At 40.9% G+C, this 19,472-nt stretch overlaps 1 protein-coding gene across 1 annotated transcript in view; it reads left to right on the top strand.

Annotated features, from left to right (window-relative positions):
* rnf216 (ring finger protein 216) overlaps positions 1 to 19,472 on the top strand; it is a 226,483-nt gene that overhangs the window by 56,823 nt on the left and 150,188 nt on the right. Inside the window, exons 4-5 of the mRNA XM_072559323.1 lie at positions 220 to 840; positions 14,435 to 14,511. Of these exons, the coding sequence (XP_072415424.1) occupies positions 220 to 840; positions 14,435 to 14,511 (698 nt within the window). The remainder of the gene's footprint in view (positions 1 to 219; positions 841 to 14,434; positions 14,512 to 19,472) is intronic.

Here is a 19,472-nt window from a genome sequence, read left to right on the forward strand (position 1 = left end):
TTTTATCCCCGAAGTTCCAGAACAATGCAACAGCTTATAAAACAGGAATTACTGCGTCAGGAATTTGAGCAAATCACCTCCAACATACCTCAAAAAAGGAGTAGCTCTTACAGCCACAATTTTTCCTGTCCTCCATCTTAGATTATGTTTCACAGTTTGGCTCTTAGCTTTAGCATATTCCATTTTACCTGCATTGTCTTTCTGTCAAATCCTTTGCAGACCCCTGTTCGACAAATTCGACCTCCTATCATCATCCGACCTGCGTCGGAATGGCGAAACATGCAACAGGAGGAACGGCCAAGAGAAAACCATGGGGGGAATGAAAACTTTGAGGAGGACCGGAGTTGCATCTTGGTGGCTCAGCATAAAATTACATCCAATATCGTGGAAGTGAAGGCAGAACCTCAAGCCCAACCTCAGTTGGCCGCCAGAAATCAGGAGATTGAAGCAGGTGAACAGCATCATATTGCACAAAGGAATCAAGAACAAAATCAGGTGGACCCTGGAGTAGCTGTTGGTCCCGCTGAGGATGTGCAGGCTCCAGAAGTCCAAGCAGATGAAACTAAACTACTGGGCATTCCACTTTTTCCAGCAGCTAAAGTGATGGAAGCAGAACAGGAAGATGCTTCAGTAACACTGGTGAGGGAACAAGATCCTGTGTTACCTCAGCCAGATATTTTACAGGATCCTGTAAGAGAACAAATTCAGCAAGTTGATAATGAACTCGGGCAGGGACACCAAGGGGAGGATGTATTAGGAAATATAATAATGGACTTGGAGAATTTTGAGGAAGCTGCTGGTGAAGGCAAGGAAATCTTAAGGTCACTTGTGAAAGAAACAGTAAGTGTTTATCTTTGTGTATTATGCTCAGTCAGTGTAATTTGTTTTAATGTTTGACAAACCAATTTATTGTACAATTCCTGATGTGTTTCCGCTATTTCTAGCAGAAGTGTTCGTACTTGAGACCTCGCCTGAAGTATTTTCAACACGTTTTACATTGAAACATAGATAATAGGAACAGGAGTAGGCCATTGGCCCTTTGAGCCTAGTCACCATTCAACATGATCACAGCTAAGAAACTCTTACACTCTTCCTTTATGTCACTGGCTCGCTTACCCTCTTATTTAATCATCTAACTCCTTATTTCTTTGTTCACTGCCTCCTGTTGGTCTTTGTAAGCTTCCCAATCCTCTGGTTTCCCATTGCCATACACCACTTTTTATGCTATACCTGACTTCCCTAGTCAGCCATGGTTGCCTCATCCTCCCTATACCATGCTTCTTTTCCCTCCAGATAAACCTCTGCTGTGTCTCCTAAATTACTCCCAGAAACTCCTGTCAATGCTGTTCCACTGTCTTTCCTGCTAGGCTCCTCCCAATTAATTCTACCCAGCTCCTCCCTCATGCCTCTGTAGTTGTCTTTATTCAACTGTAATACTGTTACCCCTGATTCTATCTTCTCCCCCTCAAATTGCAAAGTAAATTCAAACATATTATGATCACTGCTTCCTAAGAGTTCTTCACCTTAAGCTCCCTTATCAAGTTTGCCTCATTGTACAACACTAAATCCAGTATTGCCTGTTCCCTGGTGGGCTCCACCGCAAGCTGCTCCAAAAAGCCATCTGGTAGACACTCCAGATTTGTTTTCTTGCAATCCACTCCCAACCTGATTTTCCCAGTCCATGTGTATATTGAAGACCCCATGATGACTGTAGCTTTGTCTTTCCTACACCTTTTATATCTCCTGATGTAGACTGCACCCCACCTCCTGACTACGGTTTAGAGGCCTGTACATAACTCAAACTATTTTTTGTTTTATCTTTGCTGTTCCTCAATTCTACCCATAAAGGTTGTACACCATCTGACCGTACTTCGTTTCGTACCTCTGCTCACCTGCCTATCTTTCTAAGATTACAAAGGGATCTTGATCAAATGGGTCAATGGGCTGAAAAATGGCATTTGGAATTCAATCTGGATAAATGCATTGTGTTGTGTTTTGGTACAACAAACAAGGGTAGGCCTTATACAATTCATGGTAGAGCATTGCAGAGTGTTGTAGAACAGAGGGACCTAGACGTTCAGGTACACAACTCTTTAAAGTTTGCATCATATAGACAAAGTGGTTAAAAAGGCATTTAGCACCCCTGCCTTCACTGCTCAGTCCTTGGAGTAGAGGAGTTGAGAAATCAAGTTGAGGTTATATAGAACACTGGTGATACCTCTGTTGGAATTGTGTGTCCAGTTCTGGTCACCCAGTTATAGGAAGGATTTTATCAAGGACTGACCGGGTTCAGAAGAGATTTACCAGGATGTTGCCTGGTGTGAAGGTCTGAGTTGTAAAGAAAAGCTGCATAAACTAGGACTTTTTTTTTCACTGGAGCGGAGGAGGTAGAGAGGCAACCTTACACAAGTTCATAAACTAATGAGGGGTATAGATAGAGTTAATGGTAGTTGTTTTTTCCCCAAGATGGGGAATTTCAGGACTAGGAGGTACATTTTTAAAGTGAGAGGAGAGAGATTTCATAAAGATGTGAGGGCAACTCTTTTTACACAGAAGGTGGTTTGCATGTGGAGTGAACTTCCTGAGGAACTGGTGGGTGTGTGTAAAACTATAACGTTTAGAAGACATTCGGTTAAGTACATGAATAGAGAAGTTTTGTGGGGATTTGGGCCAGGAGTAGACATGTGGGACTAGTTTAGTTTGGGAATATGTTTGGTATGGATTGGTTGGACCATAGGGTCTGGTTCCATGCTGTGTGATTCTACTTAGAATATAGAACATTACAGTGCCATACAAGCCCTTCGGCCCTCGATGGTTCCATAGGTTGGCGCAACAATCAGAAGCCCATCTATCCTACACTATTCGATTAACATCCATATGTTTATCCAATGACTATTTAAATGCCCTTAAAGTTTGTGAGTCTACTACTTTGCAGGCAGGGCATTCCACACCCCTACTATTCTCTGAGTAAAGGACCTACCTCTATCATCTGTCCTTTATCTATCCCCTTCAATTTAAAGCTATGTCACCTCGTGTTAGCCATCACCATCCAAGGAAAAAGGCTCTCACTGTCCATTCTATTCAACCCTCTGATCATCTCAAATGTCTCAATTAAGTCCCCTCTCAACCTTCTCTCTAATGAAAACAGCCTCCAGTCTCTCAGCCACTCCTCATAATGCCTTCCCTCCATACCAGATGACATCCTAGTAAACCTCCTCTGAACCTTTTCCAAACCGTCCACACCCTATAAAGCGATGACCAGAACTGTATGGAATTGTCCAAGTACAGCCTCACCAGGGTTTTGTACGTCTGCAACATGACCTTGTGGCTTCGAAACTCAATCCCTCTACCAATAAAAGCTAACACACTGTATGCCTTTTTAACGACCCTATCAACCTGAGTGTCAACTTTCAGGGATCTGTGTATTTGAACACCAAGATCGCTCTGCTCATCTACGCTATCAACAATCTTACCATTAGCCTAGTACTCTTTATCCCTGTTGCTCCTTCCAAAGTCAATCACCTCACACTTTTCCACATTCAACTCCATTTGGCACCTCTCAGCCCAGCTCTGCAGCTTATCTATGTCCCTCTGCAACCTGCAACACCCTTTGGCACTGACCACAACTTAGCATCATCTGCAAATTTACTAACCCATCCTTCTATGCCCTCATCCAGGTCATTTATAAAAATGACAAACAGCAGTGGCCCCAAAACAGATCCTAGGGGTACACCACTAGTAACTGAACTCCAGGATGAGCATTTCCCATCAACCAACGCCCTCTGACTTTCAGCTAGCCAATTTCTGATCCAAACAGCTGAATCAGCCTGAATCCCACAGCCCTGTATTTGGTACAATAGCCCACTATGGGAATCTTATCAAATGCTTTACCCTCATCCACCTGTTTGATCACCTTCTCAAAGAACTCAATAAGATTTGTGAGGCACGACCTAATGGATAGGCAAGATTCAGAGGGATATGGGCCAAACACCGACAAAGAGTATGAACTCTATTTAGGAAACCTGGTCAGCATGGATGAGTTGGACTAAAGAGCCTGTTTCTATCCTCCACGATTGTATAATTATTTGAATTATGGAGCAAGTTTAATAAGTGGAGTGGCCTATTCTTCTGACTATTTATGATCTTATGAAACAGCCATACCACAAAAAGAATAAATTTCATGTTTGTCAGGTTTTTAATCTTGCTCACTGAGGACGTGAGAGCAAGTAATTCATGAGTGCACAGAGATAGGTGTTGGGCTTTTTAACCCCGAAGCCTTTTCTGCCAGTTAATGAGGTTATGGCTGCTCAGTGAGTTTAGTCCTCATAGCCATATTTTCCCTGTACTTCTAATATGTTTGATTAAATACGATCTACCATAAATTACCACTAGCAGAACAATGTGAAATTGCTTCCACCTTTTACGTGGAGATGTTGCCTAATTCCACTCAACAGTTGGATTCTAATTTGCGGACCACAGCCCTCGAGTCAGAATAGCCAGCCAGCTTATTTCTACTCTCTTGTTTCCCTTTTAATGTCTTGAAAGCTATTCCAAATTTCAAGGAATAAAACCCTAATTTGTTTGTTTTTTCTTTGTATTTTAATACTTGGAGTGTTGATTTTCTTTTCCCTGCAGTAAGTCCAAGCTGCAGTCCCTTCAAGGACAATATTATCCTTTCTAATGTCTCAAACAGAACTCTGCATTGTATTCCAGATGGTCTAACTGGGCTTTGTATAGCTGAAGTATGCCTTCCACTCTTATAGATATAAAGACCAGCATTCTATTAGACATTTGGTTATTTTCACTGCATGACAGTTTAATAATCTGTGTATCCAGATCCCAAATGTGTTTGCACCTTTTTTTAAATAGCTTACCACTGTTTCAAGTGTACCTTGTTCTATCGTTGAGTCAAAAGTGGATGAGCTAAGATTTGCATGTTTGAATTCCATTTGCAACAGTTTTGTCCATTCATTAATCCACTCATATTACTATGTAATGCTTCCATCTTACCTGAAGAATGGGCCCTCTGAGTGTGCTACTCACCTTCCATTGATGTGTTTACCTAGATTATCTACTGACGTGGAACTTCAACCCCAAAGTCAAGTTTTGGGAAAGAATGCAATCAAAAATTCTTTCCAGAAGTCTCACCCAGAACTCTTCATAGTATTCCAGATGTCTAGCTCTGTGCCAAATTTTATGCTTTGAATTCTGATAACTTTGGGGAATCTCAGCATTGCTTTTGTGATTTATGAAATCAGAATTAAAATACTTAGTTGCTTTTATTGATTTGATTTTCAGCCATCTGATACCAATTGAATGTTCTCTTTTGTTCATACATGGTACTAAAGTGGGCAGGGCTATTGTTTAAAAGTTTTCCTGGCACTTTTTAAAATCTGTTTGCTTATTTGTAGTAGCCTTCTTATTTGTATCTTTTTCACTGCATTTACTGTGTTTTACAAGCTAGCTTAAATTTCATACCTTGACTCTGCTAATCTTAATCAGCAGTTTTTAATGTCACTTTTTTGTCTGACTTTTCTTCATAATAATTTGATTACCATTTCAGGTGCACAAATATAGTGTATTCCTGAGACCCAAGGATTTGTGAAGATTTTATTTTTGATTTGGTTTTCCTTGTCCACTATGTACAACAAGACCCTCTTTTGTAGAAGACTTTAAAACATATACAGAGTTGTCGAAATAGAGATCTTTTCAGTTAATCTCAAGTTGTTTTACTACGGTTTAGACATGTCACAGCCATTGCAGTACTTAATAAATCACCAAACAGTAAATAATGCAATGCAGAGGTCTTTTATATTGTGTAATCATGACTACTTTAAATGATCAGTAACGTAGAAAAGAAGTTATAGAATGTTCCATTAAATGTAATTGTAATGTTAGCAGTACAAAAATATTGCTGGAATGTGAAAGTGACGTTCAAACAGATGACTTTGCTGATCAAGAATGATCTGGGAAAAGCGAGCAGCTGAAAGGCTGCCATTTTAACCTTCATGTTACTGCATTTATTTATCCAAATGGTTCCAGCTGTAATTTTTGTTTTTGTCCCAACTGAATTTATTGGCTTACATGTAATATTTAAGAGACGACAGCATCAACCTTGGCTAAGTGTTGTTGCACTTACAAGATTGAGAACTCAGTCATCTTTTGAGATGTTCTACTGGAGTACCAGGAGTGTGCTGTATTGTTGGAGAAGCTGCGTTTAGAGTAAGACATTAAACTGAGGTCTCACCTACATTGTCAAATGGATGCAAAAGATTTCTTGGCACTGCAAGGGTAAAGGATAAATTTCCCTCATTTTCTGGACCAACATTTATTCTTCAGTTAACACTTAGAAATCAGAACAGATCAATTATCAATTTATATTTTGTTTTATGGTTGACAGGATCTAGTTGCACTGAAATTGACTACTGTGTTTTCGATGTTACAAAATACTCATTGCCAGTGACAGTCAGAATAATCATAATTTAAATACAAGTGTGGCCTTTAATGAACCTATAAATAATTTGCAATTCTCCTGTAAAATCTGGTATTCCATCTTGCTGCAGTACTGTTTCTTTCTGGAATCTAATTGCATCACCAGAGGCTGGGATTAACTTCTGCTTGCATGGAGCTAAACTACTTTCTCTGGTCTTTGTTTCTTTCTTTGCCTCCTTATTAGTTACAAAACAAGTGCTTTTTACTTGATTCATCTGATCTTTCTTTTGGTTCCTAAACTGGATTTTTTTTCTCATTCGTAATCCCTTCAAATTTGTTACAGCTTTTGAATATGCCAGCTGTAACACAGTAGACACCTGAGCACCTGGGGGATAAATATAATATCAATACCCCAAAACAAGTCATTTTTTTGTTGAAAGTTTAGAACATCTTGTCAAGGCCTCAGAGTATTCTCTGTACCCCCTAACATAGACCGGGCTTCTCTTCTGTGCTTACTTGCTAATCTCCAATTTGCTCCCAAGTCAGGCAGTCCCCTTGATTTTTGAAATTCTAATCCTAGTTTTCCAATCTGTCCCTGATCTGATCTCCATATTCCATCAATCATTTGCAGTCTTAAGGCCTCCTGAGATCTGAATCATTAAGTCATACAGCATGGAAACAGACCCTTTACTGACCATGTTCCCAAACTAAACTAGTCCGACCTGCCTGGTCTTGGCCCATATCCGTTCAAATGGTTAATGTTCGTGAATTTACAAACGTTGTAACTGTATCTGAATCTACTATTTTCTCTGACGAGTCATTCCACACATGAACCACACTCTGTGTAAAGAAAGTTGCTCCTCTCACTTTAAATATGCCCCCTAGTTTTGACCCCCCCCCCCCCAAAAGGGGAAAGACCATAGTCATTCACCTTATCCATGCCTCTTGTGATTTTATAGACCTCAATAAGTTCACCCCTCAACATCCTATGCTCCAATGAAAAAAGTCCGAGCCTTTACTGTCTATTTTTATAACTTGAATCCTCCATTCCTGGCAATATCCTGGTAAATGTTTTCTGAACCCTCTCCAGTTTAATCATTGCCTTCCTATAAACAAGGTGACCAGAAATGCACACAGTATTCCAGAAGAGGCCTCACCGATGTCCTGTACAACTTAACAATGACATCCCAATTCCTAGACTCAAATGTCTGAACGATGAAGGCAAGCGTGCTGAACGCCTTCCTAACCACCCTATCCACCTGTGATGCGAATTTCAAAACATTGTGTACCTGAACTCCGAGGACTCTGTTTTACAAACTACCCAAGGCCCTACCATTAATTACATAAGTCCTATCCTTGTTTGTATTGCCAAAATGAAATACCTTTTATTATTTATCCAAATCAAGCTCCATCTGCCCCCCTCAGTCCGTTGACCCAATTGGTGATGATTTATTTGTAATCTTAGATAACCACCTTCGCTGTCTGCTATACCACTAATTTTGATGTCATCGGCAAATTTATTAACCATGCTTCCTTTTATTCTTATCCAATTCATTTATATCAATGACAAACAAAAATGAACCCAGTACTGATCCCTGTGGAACATTGCTGGTGATAGGCCTCCAGTCTGAAAAACAATCCCCCTCCACCACCCCCTCTCCAATCATAAAGCCAATTTTATATCCAATTGGCAAGCTCGCTCTGAATCCCATGTGATCTAACTTTGCAAATTATTCTACCATATGGAACCTTGTTGAAGGCTTTAGCAGTCTTTTTTTTGCATAATCTTTGGAATTCAATCCCCATGGCCTTGACCACCACCTTCACAGTGGTGAAAGGTTCACTTTTCACCAAGCTTTTTATCACTCTTCGTGGTATCATCTTGTGTGGCTCTGTGTCTAATTGTTTCTGAAGCATTTTGGGAAATTTTACTGCGTTATGAATGTCGTATAAATGCACACTTTTGTATAGACATTTAATTTTTGTGTCTGGAGATATGTAGAGAGAGTTGATTGAAGCATTTGTCAAAATCTGTAGTGGTGGGTTGTATTTTGTTTAAAATTCCTGTCTTCTTTCAGCGAAGATGTAGCAATGATTCTTTTTACTTGAATAAATGTTTTTGCAGAGAAGTCACAACTGTGTTTGGAAGTGAACTGCTGTGTAGGTCATGAGCAAACTGACCTTGTAAGAAATTATGGGAAAGCTGACTTCACTGGAGTAATCTAACTTGTAGGTGGAGAAGAAAGGGCTGGTTAATCCATTATTAAACACTGCAGAACAAATTAGACACGTACTTGACCGTAAATGAATTTATTTTGGTAATTTTCTAAAATGGCAAATTTTCTTGATTTGTAACCTCAGCCCCGTATATATTATACACCATTGCTGCCATCAAACCAGTGGGTCAACTTTAGTTCAATGACTAAGAAAGCATGCCAGGAGCAGCACGAGGTTTATCGAAAACAGAAGTGCCAATCCAGTGAAGGTGCAACATAGGATTCTGTACCTGATAAGTAATAAGAAATAAGTGATCCCAAAACCAATGGATCAGGTCAAAGCTCTGCAAACATGCCACCTCAAGAAGTCTGGTAGGCAATGCAAACTAACTGGAGAATGGGGTTGCGTTCTTGATGACTGAACTCAGTGCATGTGACAAAGATCAAGCCTCAATGTTTGCAACTAGTTTCGAGCAAAATTGCTTAGTCATCTCAGCCATCTCCTAATGTCCTCCATTGCACATTGGCACCCTACGGTAAACTTCACTCCAACAATATCACGAAACAATGAAGCTAATGTGATATAGCAAAGGCCCCAACACTTTCAAATCTGGGGTAGTGAGGAGTTGTATTCTCGAAGCCACACCTGTCGCCAAGCTCTACCAGTACGGATACAATATTCGCATCGACCTAGTGAAGTGAAAATAATTGTCTGGTATGGCATGTCTGCAAAAGCAAGACAAATTTGACCTGCCCAGTTATTGTCCCATCAGTCTGTTCTCAGCATAAGTATGATGGTTGGGTTTGTCAGAAAGTTTATCCAGCAGCAATTGTTCAGCAATAACCTGTTGACTGCAGCTAAATTTAGTATCTTCCAAGATCACACTGTTCCATATTTCTTGATCTGAACATAGGTGAAAGAGCTGAATTTGAGGTGGCATCAGAGTAACTTGATGTCAAAGCCAAGAATCCCAAATACAAAATTCATGTGTAAACTTCAAGTACATGGGATTGGAGTTAGTGTACAGAGAAGGATAGAAAATGAGTTAGCAGATAGGAAACACAGTAGAAATTAATGTGTCTTTTTTTTGAATGGCAGACAGTGACCGCATATGTCATGGTGTGATTTGGGCAGGTTGAGTGACAGGGCAAATGCACATGTAGTATAATGTGAATAAATGTGAAGTTATCCACTTTGATAGCAAAAATGGGAAGACACATTGAGAGAGGAGAATGTTCAAAGAGTCCTGGCTGTCCTCGTACACCAGTCACTGAAAGTAAGTGTGCAGATGCAACAGGTAGTTAAGAAGGCAAACTGTATGATTGTCTTTGTAGTGAGAAGATTAGAGTACGGGGACAAGATGTCTTCTGGAAGTCTTGAGGATAGAACCAGTTGAGTTAATTGGGGGAGGAACAAGTAGATATGTTTTATTTGGACTTTCAGAAGGCTTTTAATAATGTCCCATGTAAGAGATTAATGCATAAAATTAAAGTACATGGGATTGGGGTTAGTGTATTGAAATGGATAGAAAATTGATACCAGACAGGAAGCAAAAGAGTAGGAATAAATGGGTCTTTTCTAAATGGTAGGCAGTGACTGGTGGGGCACTGCAGGGATTGATACCAGGAGTCCAGCAATTTGCAACATGGTCATGATTTTAGATGAGGGAACTAAATGTATGATCTAAATTTGCAGATAACTTGGAGCTGGGTGGAAGAGTGAGCAGTGAGGAGGATGCAGAAGTGTTGCAGTGTGATTTGGACAGTCTCTGTGGGTAAATGCATGGCAGATGCAGTAAATGTGGATAAATGTGAGGTTATCTGCTTCGCTAGCAAATATATGAAGGATTATGAGCAAGAGTTACAGCTGGGGGAAGGGAAATTACGATGCAGTTAGGAAAGATTTAGGAAGCGTAGATTGGGGAAGGAAACTGCAGGGGATGAGCACATTAAAAATGTGGAGCTTATTCAAGGAAAAACTCCTGTCTGTCCTAGATAAGTATGTACCTGTCAGGCAGGGAGGAAGATATAGAATGTGTGAGCTGTGGTTTCCTATGGAAGTGGAATCCTTGGTCAAGAAGAAGAAGAAGGCTAATGTTAGGACAAAATATGAAAACTCAGGGCGCTTGAGGGTTACAAGGAAGTCAGGAAAGATCTAAAGAGAGCTCAGAAGAGCCAGGAGGAGACATGAGAAGTTGTTGGCAGATAGGATCAGGGTTAACCCTAAGGCTTTCCATAGGTATATCAGGAATAAAAGAATGACGAGAGTTAAATTAGACCCAGTCAAGGATAATAGTGGGAAGTGGTGTGTGGAGTCAGAGGAGATAGGGGAAACACTAAATTAATATTTTTCGACAGTATTCACAATAGAAAATGAAAATGTTGGCGAGGAAGATACAGAGATACTTGCATCTAGACTAGAAGAGATTGAGATTCACAAGGAAAAGGTATTAGAAATACTGCAGAGAGTGAAAATAGACAGGTCCCCTGAGCCGGATGGGATCTATCCTAGGATCCTCTGGGAAGCAAGGGAAGAGATTGCCAAGCCTTTGGCATTGATTTTCAAATCATCACTGTCTACAGGAATAATGCCTGAGGACTGGAGGATAGCAAATATGGTTCCCTTGTTCAAAAAGGGTAGTAGAGACATCCTGGTAATTACAGACCAGTGAGTCTCACTTCAGTTGTTGGTAAAGTGTTGGAAAAGGTTATAAGAGATAGGATTTATAACCATCTAGAAAATAATAATCTGATCAGGACAGTTTTGTGAAGGGTAGGTCGTGCCTAATGAATCTTATTGACTTTTTTAACAGTGACCAAACAGGTAGATGAGAGTAAACCAGTTGATGTGGTGTTCGATAAGTTTCCCCACAGTAGGCTATTATACAAAATGCAGAGGAATGGGATTGTGGGAAACATAGCAGTTTGTTTTCTTATAGCATGCCAATTACTGATCCAGAGGGTTGTAGTTGATGGAACATGTTCATCTTGGTGTCCAGTTACTAGTGGCGTACTGCAAGGGTCAATGTTGGGTCCACTGCTGTTCGTCATTTTTATAAATTACCTGGATGAGGGCTTGGAAGGGTGGGTTAGTAAATTTGCAGACAACGCTAAGGTCGGTGGAGTTGTAGATAGTGACGAAGGATGTAGTAGGTTGCAGAGAGACATAGATAGGATGCAGAGCTGGGCTGAGAGGTGGCAAATAGAGTTTAATGTGGACAAGTGTGAGGTGATACACTTTGGACGGAGTAATCAGAATGCAAAGTACTGGGCTAATGGTAAGATTCTTGGGAGTGCAGATGAGCAGAGAGATCTGTGAGATCCCTGAAAGTTGCCACCCAGATTGACAGGGGGGTTAAGAAGACACACAGTGTTTTGGCCTTTTATTAATAGAGGGATTGAGTTCTGGAACCAGGAGGTTATGCTGCAGCTGTACAAAGCTCTGGTACGGCCGCACTTGGAGTATTGTGTACAGTTCTGGTCACCACATTATAAGAAGGATGTGGAAGCTTTGGAAAGGATGCAGAGGAGATTTACTAGGATGCTTCCTGGTACGGAAGGAATGTCTTACGAGGAAAGGCTGAGGGCCTTGAGGCTGTTCTCTTAAGAGAGAAGAAAGTTGAGAGGTGACTTAATAGAGACATACAAGATAATCAGAGGGTTAGATAGGGTAGACAGGGAGAGCCTTTTTCCAAATATGGTAACGGCAAACACGAGGGGACACGACTTTAAAGTGAGGTGAGATCGGTATAAGACAGATGTCAGAGGTAGTTTCTTTACTCTGAGAGTAATAAGGATATGGAATGCTTTGCCTGCAATGGTAGTAGATTCGCCAAGTTTCAGTGCATTTAAGTCTTCATTGGACAGGCATATGGACGTACATGGAATAGTGTAGGTGGGATGGGCTTCAGATTACTATGACAGGGCGGCGCAACATCGAGGGCCGAAGGGCCTGTACTGCGCTGTAATGTTCTATGATTATTATTTGAATGGCTGTAAATTGAGTACAGTGAGTACAATGATCAAATTGCAGAGCAGACCTGATGGGCCGAATGGCCTAATTCTACTCATTTTCTTATGGTCTTGTGTTGTGTTCAATGACACCTGGGTATCCCTATGTAGTACTAAAAGTAAGTGGGCAGGTGTAACATGTAGTAAAGAAGACAAACTTTATGTTAGCCACCTTAGCGAGAGGATTTGATACATTAGCAAGATGTCTTACTGCAATTATAGAGGGCATGGGTGAGGCCACATCTGGAATAATGTGTGGAGTTTTGGTCTTCATATCTGATGCAGGACATTCTTGCGATAGAAGGAGTGCAACAAAGGTTTACCTAATTGATTCCTGGGATGGAAGGATTGATGTGTGAGGATGGTTTGAGTATTCACTGGAGTTGAGAAGAATGAGGAGAGAATCTCACAAAACCGATAACATTCTCACAGTGAATGAGACAGAATAGATGCAGGAAGGATGTTCCAGATGGTAAGGGAGTCCAGAACCAAGGGTCATAGTTGAAGGATAAGGGGTAAGAGGATTGAGAGGAGGAAAAATGTTATCACCCAGAGAGTAGTGAGCCTGTGGAATTCACAACCACAAAATGGTTGAGACCAAAACATTGTGTTATTAAGAAGGAGGTAGATATAGTTCTTGTGGCTGAAGCAATCCAGGGATGTGGGGGAAGGGCAGGATTAGGGTATTGAGTTCAATGTTCAGCCATATTATATTGAATGAATGAGCAGGTTAAAAGAGTCAGATGGCCTCTTGCTGCTCCTATCTTTTATGTTTCTCTGTTTTATGTTTTTTTTGTAATTCTTACAAAATGAAAGGAATTGGGGATGAATGGAAAATTGTGTGGCTACTAGGAGCAGGTCAGTGGCTAAGAATTGTGTGGCAACTCACCCCATGTTTCCCTACAGCTGGTTCACTATCAACAAGGTACAAGTCAAGAATGTGATGGAGTGCTCTCCACTTGCCTGTGTGAGAATGCAACTCCAGAAACACTCAAAAACAACTCAAAGACAACACTCAGTGCAAAACAACTGGCTTGATCAGCACCCTTTTCATTACCTCTGCACTGTGGTGGTAATATGCATCTTGTATAAAACACAGTGCAGCATTTTGCTGAGACTTTTTCAAAATATCTCAAACTGTGACCCCTCTTTGTGGGAGGATAAAGGAACTCGTCTATCACCGACCTAGCTTGGAACTGTAATTTCACTCCTTCACTCTCGCTGAAAACCTGATTGCAGTTCCCATATCACAATGACTCCTGTTCAAGAAAATGTCGTATCAACTTCACAAGTGATATTGCTGATAAATGCTCACCTTGCAAATGATGGCCACACCCACAAATTATACAAAATATACTTTCACCTCTTGTGGCTTATGTTTTGAACCCTCCAGACTAATAATGGTTTGATTTATTTTTGTGCTGGCTAGGTGTCAAATGAAATGATATATAGGGTTGGACAGCATTGATCTGTTTTGTTGGGAGCTGTATGTCATTGAATAGCAAAAGGTCTCTGTAACTCATAATTAGTCAAATATTGTGGAAGTCTCAGCAGTGACTCTTATGGAAAAATGGTCGCCCCCTCTTCCAACTTTTCAGAATTTTTTATCCAGAGTCTCAGTTGCCATAGTTTTGGGGTTAATGGAACAATTTAGTGCATTGGACATTGGAAGTTCAGTTTGGTTTCAAAATACAGAAACTCTTTGTTTGTAATATTCGGCTAATCAAGATTTTGCATTTCTAGCGTTGTATTTTAATTCAGCTTGACTTTTACAGGTGAATCTGTTCCCTGATATCGAAGAACAGTTTGTTGAAGAACTGATAACGACAAACGAAATCTGGGATTTAAATGTGTAAGTCATTCTAATCATTAGATGGAGGAATATGTGATACTGTAATTTGTGGAAAATAGAGGTAACAATAAAGTCGCCAATATCATGGTGGACCATAGAGCTGCTCTCTAATAAGAGAGAAGCAACTGGTGATGGTTTCACCTGAGGGTCACTACACCTCAGGCGATGGAAGAGGTTAAGAAGTGCAGACCTTGAGGATGACAAAAATTGTGGGAATTGATGCAAACTGGCCATCCAGCTAACTGACCCTGAAAACACACAGAATAGGGTACTGCAAATGTAACCAATTTAGTGTACCCAATAACATTTCTTGAGTATTGTATTGCTGAGAATGCTGTTTCTCTTGCAGTGGTTCTTGCATATAATTCCACCTCTTCAGAGAGAGTGTTTCTCAAATATTATCAGTTTCAAGCACTCCATATTTGATTTTGTGTTTCTGCAATCAGACTACTACAGTGTAGAAGGAAGCTATTTGGCCCATCAAACCTGTAATGCCTGTTTATTAGAGTTCACAAGCTAATCCTACACACTGACTACTTTTTAAAACTTCATTCATGGGATGTGGGTGCCACTGTCTCTGCCAGCATTAATTACCGTAATTGCACAGAGGGCAGTTAAGTGTTACCTATAATGCTATGGGTCTGGAGTCATATGTAGTCCAGATCAGGTAAGGATGGCAGTTTCCTTGAATAAAGGACATTAGAGACTCCGATTTTATGGTCATCATTAGGCCCCTAAATCCAGATACTTAATTCAGATTTCACCATATTATGTAGCAGGATTTGAACCTGGACTAATAGTCTCGTGATAATATCACAAGGTCATCATCTTGCCCTTCTTTATAACCCTTCAATGTTTTTCCTTCCAAATATGTATCTAAGTCTCCTTTGAAATTTAGTATTGAATATATTTGAGACTCTTTTTTTCAGGAAATGCATTCCTGGTCACTTCAACATCCTCAAATAATCTCAACTTCTTTTGCCTATCACCTGAGCACTGTGTGCTCTGGGATCTTGTCCATTTGCCACTGGAAAGTGTCCATCAGAGTCCTTCTTGATTTTGATGATATTAAATGTCTTAACATCACGTCAGGCACACTGCAGTCAACTTCTTAGGGCGACACGGTGGCACAGTAGTTAGCACTTCTGCCTCAGCACCAGAGACTCTGGTTCAATTCCCGCCTTGGGCAACTGTCTGTGTGGAGTTTGCACATTCTCCCAGTTTCCTCCGGGTGCTCTGGTTTCCTCCCACAGTCCAAAGATGTGCAGGTGAGGTGAATTGGCTGTGCTAAATTGCCCGTAGTGTTAGGTGAAGGGGTAAATGTAGGGGAATGGGTCTGGGTGGGTTGCTGGTTGGAGGGTCAGTGTGGACTTGTTGGGCCGAAGGGCCTGTTTCCACACTGTAAGTAATCTAATCTAATCTAATCTAAACAAGCACCCAGCATCTGCAGTCTCTTAACATAACTGAAACCTTTTAATTTTGGTTCATTTTGATAAGTCTGCTCTGCAACTTTTCTAAGGCTTTGTTATCTTTCTGAAGTGTGGTACCCAAAATTGAACGTATTATTCCAGTATTAGCTTTTTAGTATAATCTTTTCTTTGACTCTTTGTAACAATTATCATTTCTAAGCTAAGCTTTAACCAACGTGGTCACTAAAAAGTGCATGACAGCACAATTTTTGTTTTTATTCACTTCAGACATGGGCGTTGCTGGCTTGTCAGCGTTTATTCCCTATGCTTGGTTGCCTTTGAAAAGGTGGTGGTGAGCTGCTTTCTTGAACCACAGCAATCCATGTTCTGTAGGCTGTTAGGGAGGGAATTCCAGGATTTTGGCCCAGTGACACTGAAGGTGCTGTAATATATTTTCAAGTCAGGATGGTGAGTGGCTTGGAGGGGATCTTGAAAGTTTTGGTGTTCCCATGAATTTGCTACCCTTGTTCTTTTAGATGAAAATGGCCATGAGTTTGAAAGGTGCTGTCTAAGGATTTTAGTGAATCATGGGATGACTTAGTTCTCCTTTACTCATTATTTGAGTTAACACCTCACTTATGGATCTCACTTTGTCTGGCCACATCATGACTATGATATCAAATTTGTTTAGTTAAAAGTCACAACTGTGAAGCTACATTTGTTACCACAAAACATTTTTTGACAGCAATGCGTGTGGTCTAAAACTTGATTTTGAGAATAGAACACATTTTCAAGAACTCAGGTAGTTGCAGAACATATAACATATTTGTTACCTTTGCAATTTTTTTGAGTTGAAGTGCTTTTTAATGCACAACGTTGTGCAGTTAAATGGAAAGATAAGCAGGAGGATAGCATGTATGCAGGTGGATTTAACCTTGAGGTAGATTAGGAATACAACAAAAAGGAAGGATAATTTATGACATCTTACGACTTCCAATATCTCTAATGATAAGAATGTTAGCCTTCAGGCACTTTACCTGAATGCTCGTAGCATTCATAACAAAGTAGATGAACTAACGGCACAGATCATCGTGAATGATTATGATGTGGTAGGCATCACAGAGACATGGTTGCAGGGGGTTCAGGACTGGCAGTTAAACATCCAAGGATGTACAACCTATCGAAAAGACAGGGAGGTGGGTAGAAGGGGTGGGGTGGCCTTGTTAGTTAAGAACAAAATTAAATCTATGGCACTGAATGACATAGGGTTGGATGATGTGGAGTCTGTGTGGGTGGAATTGAAGAACCACAAAGGCAAAAAACCATAATGGGAGTTATGTACAGACCACGCAACAGTGGTCAGGACCAGAGGCGCAACATGTACTGGGAAATAGAAAAGGCATGTCAGAAAGGCAAGGTCACGGTGATTATGGGGGCCTTCAATATGCAGGTGGACTGGGTAAATCATGTTGCCTGTAGACCCAAAGAAAGGGAATTTTTGGAATGCTTACAGGATGGCTTTTTGGAACAGCTTGTCATGGAGTCCACAAGGGAGCAGGCTATTTTGGACCTAGTGCTATGCAATGAACCAGACTTTATAAAAGATCTTAAAGTAAGGGAACTCTTAGGAAGCAGCGATCATAATATGGTAGAGTTCAGTCTGCAGTTTGAAAGAGAGAAGGCAAAATCGGATGTAACAGTGTTACAGTTAAATAAAGGTAATTGAGGGCATGAGAAAGGAACTGACGAAAATCGAATGGAAACAGAGCCTAGCAGGGAAGACAGTAGAGCATAAATGGCAGGTGTTTGGGGGTTTAATTGAGGACACAGTACAGAGATTCATCCCCAAGAAAAGAAAGATTATCTGGGGAGGGATTAGACAGCCATGGCTGACAAAGGAAGTCAGGAAATGTACCAAAGAAAAAGAGAGATCCTATAAAGTGGCCAAGAGCACTGGGAAATCAGAAGATTGGGAAGGCTACAAAAGCAAACAGAGGATAACAAAGAGAGAAATAAGGAAAGAGAGGATCAAATATGAAGGTAGGCTGGCCAGTAATATTAGAAATGATAGTAAAAGTTTCTTTCAATACATAAGAAACAAATGACAGGCAAAAGTAGACATTGGGCCACTTCAAACTGATGCTGGAAGGCTAGTGATGGGAGATAAGGAAATAGCTGGGGAACTTAATAAATACTTTGCGTCAGTCTTCACAGTGGAAGACATGAGTAATATCCCAGCAAATAAAGGGACTCAGGGGGCTGAGTTGAGTATGGTTGCCGTTACAAGAGATAGTGCTAGAAAAGCTAAAAGGTCTTAAAATTGACAAATCTCCTGGCCCCAATGGGCTACATCCTAGAGTTCTGAGGGAGGTGGCTGAGGAAATAGCGGAGGCGTTGGTTGAGATCTTTCAAAAGTCACTGGAGTCAGGGAAAGTCCTGGATGATTGGAAGACCGCTGTTGTAACCCTATTATTCAAGAAAGGATCAAGACAAAAGATGGAAAATGATAGGCCAATTAGCCTAACCTCGGTTGTTGGTAAAATTCTAGAATCCATCGTTAAGGATGAGGTTTCTAAATTCTTGGAAGAGCAGGGTCGGATTAGAACAAGTCAACATGGATTTAGTAAGGGGAGGTCATGCCTGACAAACCTGTTAGAATTCTTTGAAGAGGTGGCAAGTAGGTTAGACCAGGGAAACCCAGTGGATGTAGTCTATCTAGACTTCCAAAAGGCCTTTGATAAGGTGCCACACGGGAGGCTGCTGAGTAAGGTGAGGGCCCATGGTGTTCGAGGTGAGCTACTGGCATGGATTGAGGATTGGCTGTCTGACAGAAGGCAGAGAGTTGGGATAAAAGGTTCTTTTTCGGAATGGCAGCCGGTGACAAGTGGTGTCCCACAGGGTTCAGTGTTGGGGCCGCAGCTGTTCACGTTATATGTTAATCTGGATGAAAGGACTGGGGGCATTCTAGTGAAGTTTGCCGATGATACGAAGGTAGGTGGACAGGCAGGTAATACTGAGGAAGTGGGGAGACTGCAGAAGGATCTAGACAGTTTGGGAGAGTGGTCCAGGAAATGGCTGATGAAGTTCAGTGTGAGCAAATGCGAGGTCTTGCACTTTTGAAAAAAAGGATACAAGCATGGACTACTTTCTAAACAGAAAATTCATAAAGCCAAAGTACAAAGAGATCTGGGAGTGCTAGTCGAGGATTCTCTAAAGGTAAACATGCAGGTTCAATCCGTGATTAAAAAAGCGAATGCAATGTTGTCATTTATCTCGAGGGTTGGAATATAAAAGCAGCGATGTGCTACTGAGACTTTATAAAGCTCTGGTTAGGCCCCATTTGGAGTACTGTGTCCAGTTTTGTGCCCCACACCTCAGAAAGGACATACTGGCACTGGAGCGTGTCCAGCGGAGATTCACACGGATGATCCCTGGAATGGTAGGTCTAACATACGAGGAATGGCTGAGGATCCTGGGATTGTACTCATTAGAGTTTAGAAGGTTAAGGGGAGATCTAATAGAAACTTACAAGATAATACATGGCTTGGAAAG

Source organism: Chiloscyllium punctatum, chromosome 40 (assembly GCF_047496795.1).
Source record: "Chiloscyllium punctatum isolate Juve2018m chromosome 40, sChiPun1.3, whole genome shotgun sequence".
NCBI lineage: Eukaryota > Metazoa > Chordata > Chondrichthyes > Orectolobiformes > Hemiscylliidae > Chiloscyllium > Chiloscyllium punctatum.